At 37.1% G+C, this 11,304-nt stretch overlaps 1 protein-coding gene across 1 annotated transcript; it reads right to left on the bottom strand.

Moving 5' to 3' along the window:
• Nucleotides 1–3,270: 3,270 nt before the first annotated feature.
• LOC110676515 (protein SCO1 homolog, mitochondrial) lies at nucleotides 3,271–7,171 on the bottom strand. Its single transcript, XM_021844698.1, has 2 exons — nucleotides 6,729–7,171; nucleotides 3,271–3,919 (listed from the first exon to the last, which is right to left on the bottom strand). The coding sequence occupies exons 1-2, from the start codon at nucleotides 6,964–6,966 to the stop codon at nucleotides 3,363–3,365; spliced, it is 795 nt and encodes a 264-aa protein (XP_021700390.1). The 5' UTR covers nucleotides 6,967–7,171; the 3' UTR covers nucleotides 3,271–3,362.
• Nucleotides 7,172–11,304: the final 4,133 nt, after the last annotated feature.

Here is an 11,304-nt window from a genome sequence, read left to right as displayed (position 1 = left end):
GACGAAGATACATTAAACTAAACAATAATGCTCAACTATGGATTGAACTCAATCGCCGGTTTTACTTTCTACACTAACTAAACACATAGCTAAAGTGACTACCGGATGACGTCATTCAAAACTTTTTCCAAAGGTTCTAACTTTTATGTCCTCTCTAAAACGCTTTTTTTCAATTAATTGAACTATTGAATACTGAAACTGTTGTATATTTTAAACTTTAGCAATTATTTGTAAGTGCGTCAAATAAGGAACATAATGCGTCAAATTAGGCACATTGAAGAATTGATGCGTCAATTAAGGAACCTAATGTGTTCCACAAAAAGTCAATCAAACATGAAGAAAAAATCGTTTAATATTTTTTTACTGATTTTTCCCTAATTCTATAATAGTTGAGCTAGCATAGATTCAAATTTCAACAAAATCGGATAGATTTAGACGATTTGACAAGTGTTTGAATTTAGAATTTTCTTAACCGCGTCAAATATGGTACGTCCACGGTAATATGATAAGATTAAAAATTTTCTAACAAATTTATAAATTTTCCTGACAATCAAACAGATTTTAATGAAGCTTTAAACAGTTATGTGATTATTGTACTGTATTAGGGCCCCAACTATTTTAGTTAACTAGACAAATAATCAACCATTTTAGTTTAATTCATATTTTCTGTTGGAGCTTTATTTCCTCAAAAGAATATAATATGCTCATTTAGACAAATATTAACGTTATTGTAGTAAAACAAGATATTTATTCAGTGCTCCACTCAGCCAACGATTTGTTTTGATATATCAATGCTCTTGATGGAATAGCTTGTATAATAATGAGGACAACAAATTCGAGGGTTTCCCCTAATTTGTTATTAACTTAGACAAATCAATCGGTAATTCAGCGAAAAAACATTTTTATTATTTCATTGTTTCATTGCGAGTTGTATAAGAATATTTCAGTATTGGTGGCGATGATGAAATTTAGTTGAAATATTGAAATTGAAAATCGCTGATTGTTATTTTTCCCTATCTGGCCACTGTTTGCTAAATGGATTTGAATTTAGAGAATAATGACTGTAGATGCATTCCAAATTAAGCTATTTTGTTGACCATATTCACTGAAATCGATTTCTTAACCACGAATATTTTATAACTTCCTCTATAAAACAACATTTATGTTAAATACAATATAAAATATTTTGAACCCTTACTCATAGTTGTTAGTTTAATAAACCCGAGCCATTTTTATACAATTTTAAGCTGTAAACTTGTTTTAAGTTTTAACAAAAGCGAAAGTACTACTAATGAAATGTAACCTAATTTTTTTCAAATCAAAAAAGAACTGGGAACCACAATTATGTAACTTAAACAGGAAGTAAGTTAGTGTAAGCTTTTTTCCAAATAAATGTTTGAGCGCTACGATATATCAAACTATCATTCGTCAGATTATCCTGACGTTTCAGTCAGTATTTAATATAAATTACTATAAAACTTTGTTTTGAATTTCAGGATTTTAATGTTTTGTTTTAGCTGAGAAAAACAAGTAAACAAATAGGGGGGGGGGGGTGCTTGATATGCTACGTATTTTCCAAGGGGGGGTATCAGCATTTGTGACTAAATGCTATGAGGGGGGGGGGGGAGGGGGGTGTAAAAATCAGTGGAAATATGCTACGTCATTTATGGACGCCCCCTAATTATCTACACGACTACAAATAGTTCAAACCAGTTCTGACAATTCTAAATACGTTCTTCATTGAATTTCAACGTCAAGAACATAGAGGTCACAAGAAGTCGTTTTAAAACAACATATTGCAATTCCTCATTAAACAATGATTATCATAAAATTTATATTTAACATGCATTTATCACGTTCAGTACCATAAGGACAAGATGACGCGAGTTTTTAACTATATTGTCATTTATTTTCCAATTTTTTCGGGGGGACCAGGCCCCCCCTTATTTACGCCAATGATCACGACGCAGCTTTAATCGTAGCAAGCACTCTTCTCGCGTTTGTTTCTGATCCAAGTTGCGACTTGATCGCAGCTCTGAACTCGCATACGCCGCCATTAGGGATCGTTAAAATATTACGTGACGCATCAGGGGATGATGGGAGTCTTCCGTATTGTTATGGGCCGTAAAAATTTAACATTTTCAATACAAAAGCTGCTACGTGGGGGAGGGAGGGTAGTAAAAATTGGCAAATTTTTCGTTACGTAATATTTGATTCATCCACAAGGAAAAAAGAATCGGTGCCATCGGTGCACATTGTGAGTGGCACATTATGAAAATACAGGGTAACGACAACTACAGTTATTCAATACAAGCATGATACATTTAAAGCTGAACAAAAAAAAAGTCACAGTCGCGCGTGACTTTTATTATCAGTATCGCATGAATGTTTTTGTTGCATGAAGGTAGTGGTAGTCAATGCTTGAATGTCACACTCACTACAGTTCTTGACGATACATTTTCGTTCACTGAGTTCTGATTCATATTAATCGCGACTTGTTACAACATCCGACAAACTGTTTGTCTCGCGACAAACAATGCATCGGATGCTCCACACATCCTTACTATGCGCGCGTGATCAGCTGTTCGAATCCTACTTCTGCAAGAGCGATTCAAATACTATGTTGTTAGTCGCTAGAGGCAATTTTTTCCATCCTTGGTCTCGATCTCTCCCTATCTCGATGGTCCCTTCGATATCGAGATATGGAGAATCGACTGCAGTGCTAGGATTGGAAATAGTAGTAGACTTGAATTTCAAGAAACTCACGTGACTCTTCCCAGTACACTAGTTCAAAAACGTGAATCTCATCAAGTAGCCTTTTTTGGGTGCATACATTTTCTAAATTATTAGTATAATTGAAGGCTAAAGGCGAAGTAGGCCGTCATTGGAATTTGTACGCGTCGTTGACGATTGTTGCTCATTCATCTCACGAATTCGAATCAAAGAAAATACAGTGATACTTTTTCAAGTCAATATAAACTATCAAGACCGAGATTTATCGCTTTGAAATGCAAGCTGAAAAGTCATCATTGTTGCCAAAACGAATAACAGGCTACTTAGCCTTAAAATGCGGGAAATACAACATTTTTCTACAGTAATTTTGCTATTTTCGAGGCTTTTTTGCCTACAGCAGCTATAGGCGTGAGTTTCACTGACTTCGCTGACTGTAATTTGCTGTGACTTGGCTACTGTAGAGATAATCTCAAGATTTTTCCCAACCTTGGTCTACTGTCAAAGGAATATTTCGGCATCAATGAAATTCTGAAAGTGTACGGTGTCTAACAGAACCGTTTATCTACAAATCGGCAGAAACTGATACAGTCTAGCTATGTACAGTATGAAAAGACTTACAACTTACATACTTAGAACCAAGATTTTTTGTTCATCTGTTTGAACTTTGCCATGTTGATGACTATTGAATTCTTAACCTGTTCCTTATCACGATTCTGACCATAGTAATCCACAAACTGTCCATTGGGATCCACAAGATACATGATGATCGTGTGATCCACAATGTAGTCTTCGTCCTGATCCTTCGGACCAGCGCTGAAATACACTCGAAAAGCTTTGCATACCTTGGCCACCTGCTCCACGGTCCCGGTCAAACCCAGCAATTTCGGATGGAACTCTTTTACGTACTTGCCAACGACTTCCTTCGAGTCCCGATGTGGGTCAACCGTGATGAACAGAGGCTGAATCGGTTCGGCTTCCTCCATCTTGGCCAATCCATCCACTACGGCTGCCATCTTTTCCAGCTCATCCGGACAAATGTCGGGACAGTGCGTGAATCCGAAATATATCAGCAGCCACTGGCCAATGAAATCGGACGACTTCCGAACGTTCCCATCAGAATCCACCAACTCCCAGGAACCACCAATAGCAGCTTTGCCCAGCTGACGTTTACGTTCCTTCAGCAGGGCTGTAATGATACACAATTCTAATTAATTGCGGAAATGTTCCGAATTTCTGGGCTGGTAGCGTAAGTAAGTGTCTTAACCCTCTCTTTCCCACGACTTTGATCGACTATTTCTCTACGAAAAAAGCGTTTTTATCAAAAGTACTTGAACAAACAATGTTGCAAATGGTCTTAATTTTTCGAATTCGGTAAAAAAGTTTTTGGTTGTTTTTCAATAGTAAATTGATTGTTTATCAATAGTTTTAATATTGAAACAGTTAGTTTACTTTAGGATTAATGTGATGAGTATATGAACATATTCTAGTAACTATTACTAAGTATTCATCTAATTCGGGTTGTCTCCAGTTCGTCGAAAACTAGTGGAGCTCTGGAGCTACCATGGGAAAGAGAGGGTTAAGGTGAAACAGTTTGGAATCAATTTCTAAGATTGCACTGAAACTTCAAAGGCACAAATCTCGCGAAGAAAGCATCCAACAACAGTGAACTTTTTATTTTAGCTTTGTGCACTAGCAGAAAGCTTAAAATAAGAAGATCAGAAACGTTTGCCATCTATTTCGTCAGTTTAGTGCCTTTGAAAACGTGAGTAGGTGCACAAGTCAGCCATTGTGACGGCCATCTTTGGATTCCGAGATGTTTCACCTTAAGTGAAGTAAACCAAAACAAAATATGATATTGGTTTTATTAATGATACATTAATATCATATTCTGATGTCAACTTGATGCTGAAAACAAGATGTGTTTTCCACATGCTTCCATTTTGATGTTGGACTTTGCTCGGGTAGTTTTCGTATTTCCTGTTTGGCCTCTTTTTTCAGGCATTTCAGTCCCTAATTTTAAGGTGAAACATCTCGGAATCCAAAGATGGCCGTCACAATGGCTGACTTGTGCACCTACTCACGTTTTCAAAGGCACTAAACTGACGAAATAGATGGCAAACGTTTCTGATCTTCTTATTTTAAGCTTTCTGCTAGTGCACAAAGCTAAAATAAAAAGTTCACTGTTGTTGGATGCTTTCTTCGCGAGATTTGTGCCTTTGAAGTTTCAGTGCAATCTTAGAAATTGATTCCAAACTGTTTCACCTTAAATACATCTGTCAGATAACTTTCTTGAGCGTTTATTCAAAATGATATGATAAAACTGAGCTAACTTTTCTAACTTGATAATTCGTATAAATAAGAATACTCATTAGAAACCTTCAAGCGCAAAATTTACATTAAAACAAATGTAAAAAAGGATGTACTCGGATACTGACCCTCAGACATAATTTCACAATTTCTGGCATAAACGACAGGTGTCAATTCCGCTTTTTGATTATACCATTTTTTGTTTATAAAATGGAACACTATCACTTTATTGACTATTTATTTTTCTAGCTAAAACTCCAGCCTTTACCAAAGAACTTTCTTAGAGAATCGCTTTAAGGAATTCAACAGAGATTTCTCTGAAATTCTTTTTTGAATTCTTAATCGTCTTTTTCCAAGAAGTCCTTCAACACTTCTTCAGGAACTTTTCTAATATTTCTCTCAGAAACTCCTTAACTTTTTTTCTTCAAGTATAATGGGATTAGCACAGACAAAAAGACGTCACACTCTCATCATTGTACATCGACCACCTTTTTAACGGTCGATTCAAAAATATGGTGGGTGGCCAATCCGCCACCTGCAGCGCTCGCATCGTTTTTGTTTGCGTTTGACGTTTGCACACTACCGCCATCTGTTGGCCTGTCGGCCAAACAAACCGATTTTAGCATTGTGGTACATGTCCTAGAGACTATGATTTTGATCGAGAATTGTTCTAAGTGTTACGTCTGTTTGTCTGTGGGATTAGGGTAACTCCAGGAGATATCTTTAGAGAAATTGCTTCTTGAAATATTGAAGTAATCCAGAAGCACAACGTTGGAGACATCTTTGAAGAAGTTTCTGGATAAATTTTCGAAGATGTTCTAAACTGGAGTCTTCTAGGAGATGTTCTAGGAAAATCTAAGGAAGAATCACTGAATAAAATCCATGAGGACTTTCTTGGAAAATATCCAAAAGAATCTTTTAGGAAATTCCTGATGGAATATCTTACATATTTTCTGATTCTTTGGAGAAAGCCAAATTGTATTCGTGAGGTATCTAAAACAAAATTCTTGGAGAAGTTCCTTATGAAAATTCTTGAAGCAATTGTTTAGAAAAAAATTTGGAGGAATTCCAGCTTATTTTTTTAGGAAACTTAGTCGCTAGGGTAAAAGCACCGGTTTTGGCCAGCCTAAGAGAAAATGTCAATAAAAACTGAATGGGAAGCCGTATTTATACAACAAATATGTCAAATGCAAGCTTTCAATCCATACTATATGTGTAAAATATCAAAACTGAGCCAAAACCATTTTTTCGCTTTGAAAATCCCGTTGGTCAATATAGGCCAGAGATTTAATTTTGGTTCCTAAATTGGCCAATTGCATTGATTTCTCATGAGAGTGGCCAAATTAGGAGTGCCCAAATTAGGTGTATGGGAGTTAAAATTATAAGGAAAATTAATTGTTTTACTTATGTTTTGAATCAATTTGGACAAGTAAATGAATGTAGCTCTATCATATGAATGTGACCTACTGCACACAAAAGGTTTCATGCTGATTGGCTATGTAAAACGGTGTATAATCCACTATGGCTACAACTGGCGTATGGCCAAAACCGGTGCTTCTACCCTACCCTGGCACTAGCAAAAAAATTAAAATTAGAATATCGACTTCTTACGTTTGTTTTATGTACATATTGACAAAGTCTGTTAAAAGATGCTAGGTACCAGCCCTGTAATCGATCATCCTACTTACCCTGTTCTTTCTCATCCTTCACGTACCACATGAAGCCCAAACTGCCAAGACCCGCAGTGGCAATCAGGGCAAAGCTTTTCCACGTTATGGGGCCTTTGCCTTTCATCGGATCGCTGGTCCGTCCCGTGGCCGCTCCCCGCTGGAATGTGGGCGCATTCAGCCAGCTTCGCGAGGAGCTCTTTGGGTGAAGAAAAATTTTGTTCTGTTGCGAAACAACACGAGCTAAGAGTTTCGACATTTTACTGCTATACGTTTTTTTTGTACTAGTTAATGCACTTTCTGGTGTAGCAATACTTTGGTAAGTAACAATTATAGAACTGTAGTTAACAACTAACGTTTTCCGTGATTAATATTCCTTTTTCTGAAGAAAATTCACATTTTTTAATGTAGCTGCCGGCCGAATCACTGCATTCGGAAAATTTGTTCAAGAATATGACAGCAAAAAATAAGGGGAAACGAATGACAGAAAAATAATACTTTTGGCTGCGTTCTTGTTTGGATGTTGGATCTTTTGACGTAGGACTACCCTCAGCAAGACGGGTACACTGAAATTAATTTCGAATGAAATCCGTTTTCTCGTTTAAGCTCGTCCAGCCGATACCGCGGAAAATGAATTAGAAATTAAGAGACAAATATTTGAGGCTTGATGTGCTTAGGGCCTGTTCACAAATTTCATAACGCTGAATGGGGTGGGTGGGTGTCTTTAAAAAGTTACAGCTCATACAAAATTCGTGAAAATATTTATATAAAAAGCGTTACAAGGGGGTGGGTGGGTGTCGAAAATGACCATTTTTGGCGTTTTGAAATTTGTGAACAGGCCCTTATTGAACAATTGAATGTTCGTGCAGTTTGGGCTCATTCACAAATTTCATAACGCTGAAAGGGGTGAGAGGGTGTCCTCATGATGTTACGGCTCATACAAAATTTGTAGAATATTCATACAAAAAGCGTTACGAAGGGGTGGTTGGGTATCAAAAATGGTCATTTTCAGCGTTATGAAATCAATGAATGAGCCCTTTCATTATGGACCGATGCACGAGTTCACTAATTTGACGTTTGAGCGGTGCCGAATTCACTCGTTGCCATGGTCACGTAAATAACACGGCACCGCTCGAAGGTCAAGGGGTGAACTCGTGCATTGGTCCATTCAGGGTGAGTTTTTACTAAAGGTAATGTTAGCTTTATGTAAAGGCCCAAACGCAATGATAGCGGAACGGCAACGGAAAACGGAACCGGTTCGCCAGCATGAACTACAACAAGCGTGTCTACTCAGTGTTGGTTCAATTTCATTCGTTGTCAGCTCGGTCGAGATGGTGCTATTCATGCTGGCGAACCGGTTCCGCATTCCGTTGCCGATCCGCTTTCATTACGTTTGGGCCTTAAGCGCCGCTTCATTTCATCTGTCATTTAGCGTTTATTCATAACGCTAAAAATGGCAATTTTCAACACCCACCCACCCCCTCGTAACACTTTTTGTATGAATGTTTTACAAATTTTGTATGAGCCGTAACATCACAAGGACACCCACCCCCTTCAGCGTTATGAAATTTGTGAATAAGCCCTTTATATGTCGAGTTGGTCAAAATGACTCGAGTTGAGTCACTGTCGACCCAAAGAAAAAGCTGATTCAAAACAAGTAAAGGTCAATTTCTTTGCATACCTCTATGAAACAAGAGACAACAGACGACTATTTTTGTGTGAGCTGTTACACCATGAGGACACTCTCCCACTCTCTTTAGCGTCATGAAATTCGTGAATGAGCCCTTATACGAATGGTTTTCGAATTTTGTATGATATGTAACATCCTTACGACACTAACCCACCCGCTTCAGTGTTATGAAATTTGTGAATAAGCCTTTATAAATTGCATTGGAAACTAGACTCCATATAAGTGCGAAATCGTAAATAAAAAGATTAGGTTAGAAGTGCGAAATGGTGATAAAAAAGTGCTTTCGGTTGTCGCGCAAATTTTTGTGACACGAGCAGTCGCGCGTTGCACTTTGTACAACACCCTTGGTTTTGCGAATATCCCAGGAGCCTGACTACTTAAAAAGATGGCGACTTCGTCAAAGTTGTTCAATCGCTCAAGGGCTATCATTAATAGAGTTCGTTGATTCTTAATTTTGCCACCAGGTGAAGATAGTGAGCATGAAACATTTGTTTCGCAGATCTCAGGATCTTGACCACTTAGAAAGATTACATCTTCGGCAAAAATGTTCAGTAGCTCAAATGCTTTCTTTGTTTAATTCTTGAAGTTCGAGATTAGCTAAAACAATGATAGCCCTTGAGCTACGCATCAACTTAGTCGAAGATGTCATCTTTCTAAAAGGCCAAGATCCTGAAGTATCCGCAAAGAAAGAGTTCCATGCCGACTAGCGCCACCTGGTGGAAAAAATGTGAATCAACTAGCTCGAACAATGATAGTCCTTAACTTACTGAACAACTTTGCTGAAGATGCCATCCTTCTGAATGGTCAGGATCCTGAAATATCTGCAGAACAAAAGTAAAAGCTCCATGCCCACTAGTGCCACCTAGCGGTCAAATTCTGAATTCAATGAATTACCATCAGATAGCGCTCCACCTCCAGAACAACTTTACTGAAGATTTCATGTTTCAAAATTATCTGAATTTTGAGAAATATCGATCTCAAATTGTGGTCTACTCGAACCGTATATAGTGCGTTCATTATTATGTGACTTCTACGTACCTTTGTTAATTTTACCGTATTATAAAGAGCGATACTGTAAACAAAAACAAAAACTGTCGAGTATTGTTCTTAAGAAGATTTTTGAGGAATACATTTTAATTTGGTGTAGATAGATATCTTTGTTACAAAATGATAGCATATTAATCACAACTCTGGACAAACATTTGAAAAGGGCCCAAGAGGTCTTGAGCCTTTTTTCAGAAACGTTGCTGTTGAGCCCTTTTTAGCCCGCCCACGCACTAGTGTTATTTACATGAACATGCTCGATTTATTGATCGCTCCACTGGATATAATTCTCCGTACAGCTGTTATAATGTTTCTAAAAACGTGTATTTGAAATTTCATAAAGCGAATGATCTAGGAAAGGAACAACCGCGTTTGATGAAACACTACAATGTTAACCAACCACGGTTATTTCCTCTGCGGGGAATGCCGCGTGTACTTTTCAATAAATGCACTAATAGGGCCCCCATTCACAAATTTCATATCGCTGGAGGGGATGGGTGGGTATACAAACGGTGTTACGGCCCATACAAAAACTGAATAATATTCATACAAAAAGCGTTACAAGGGGATGGGTGGGTGTCCAAAAAGGCCAATTTCAGCATTATGACATAAATGAAAGAGCCCACACGGAGACGGAATTAAACTCAATTTTGGGTTGTTTCAACGCAATTCCGTAGTTGAGCCCAATAACTCAATTTTGGCTTAATTTCCAAGGTCCCCACTAGGTAGTTTGGCTTTAATTCCATTAGAAAAATATACTCAATTTTGGGTTGATTTAACGCAAAATTGAGTTCTTTCGAACCAAACATAAGAAAAGTTGCATTTACCCAAATTTGGCTTATTGGGCCAAAGTACCCCCATTGGGTAGATGCAGCTCTCTCTATTTTTGACAACATTCGTGTGGGAGAAAGAGAAAACCGAGAGATTTTGGGTTGAAACTATAATCGATATACTTAATTTTGGGTAAAGTAAACTCAAAAATTAGGTAAAAATATTTCTCCGTGCATATAGTTATTTCGGCGACTTTTGCATTCGGTAAAATGTACGATCGATCCAAAGGCTACACTGTAAGACCAAAGTACTCTTTAAAGGGTAAAAAAGTACCCTCTTTGAGAAAAACTAGTTTAACTCATAAAAAGAGTAAAGGGCCTTTACTCATTAAAGAGTAAACGGCTTGTACGTCAGATCAACGAGTAAATTTTACCCACTATGTCAAACAAATAAATTGGGAAACAGAGTAAAATTTACTCTTTTTCAAATATGGAAATTAAATTTAATTTTGATATTTATTTTCATAGAATAATCGACATTAGACTCTTGTATACATAAAAAGATTTTATTAAAAATACTATATCAACAATGTTCCGATGCTGGCGAATCATTAATTAAACGTTAATTTGCTCGAGGATTAGCTGGCCTGGAAAATGGGGCTTCTATTATTGGTGGGACAAAGCATCATGCAAGGTATTTAGTCGGCAGTTAAAGCATCCTGTAAAATTGATTGTTTGTCAAATCAGAACATTACAGAAAAATTACTTAATAAACCTACCTTAGATTTATACTCATTGCTGATGATTTTTCTTACTATTAATAATAAACACATGTGTATATACTAAACATTGTTCTGATGGAGAATTTAGCTATATTATAAATTGCAAGGAATTTTTTACCCATTAAAGAGTACATGACTGGAACAAATAAAAGGGCACAAAATACCCATTATGTGAAAAAATAAATTACCCGTTATTTTGACGTTTAATACACCAGAAAATAATGGGTAGATTTCACACATTAAAGAGTAATGACGAGTTTACAGTGTAGATGCATATGGCTGCATACGTTCGGTAGCATTTTCAGTCTCAG

Source organism: Aedes aegypti, chromosome 2 (genome assembly GCF_002204515.2).
Source record: "Aedes aegypti strain LVP_AGWG chromosome 2, AaegL5.0 Primary Assembly, whole genome shotgun sequence".
In the NCBI taxonomy this organism is placed as follows: domain Eukaryota; kingdom Metazoa; phylum Arthropoda; class Insecta; order Diptera; family Culicidae; genus Aedes; species Aedes aegypti.
This window is presented reverse-complemented; position numbering and strand designations above follow the sequence as displayed.

Bases quoted from the DNA above. Each gene is read 5' to 3' on its own strand.
- LOC110676515 (XM_021844698.1), bottom strand. From the start codon at position 6,966: ATGTCGAAACTCTTAGCTCGTGTTGTTTCGCAACAGAACAAAATTTTT. The intron at 3,920-6,728 runs GTAAGTAGGATG...GTATCATTACAG, and splicing joins GAAGGATGAGAAAGAACAGG to CCCTGCTGAAGGAACGTAAA.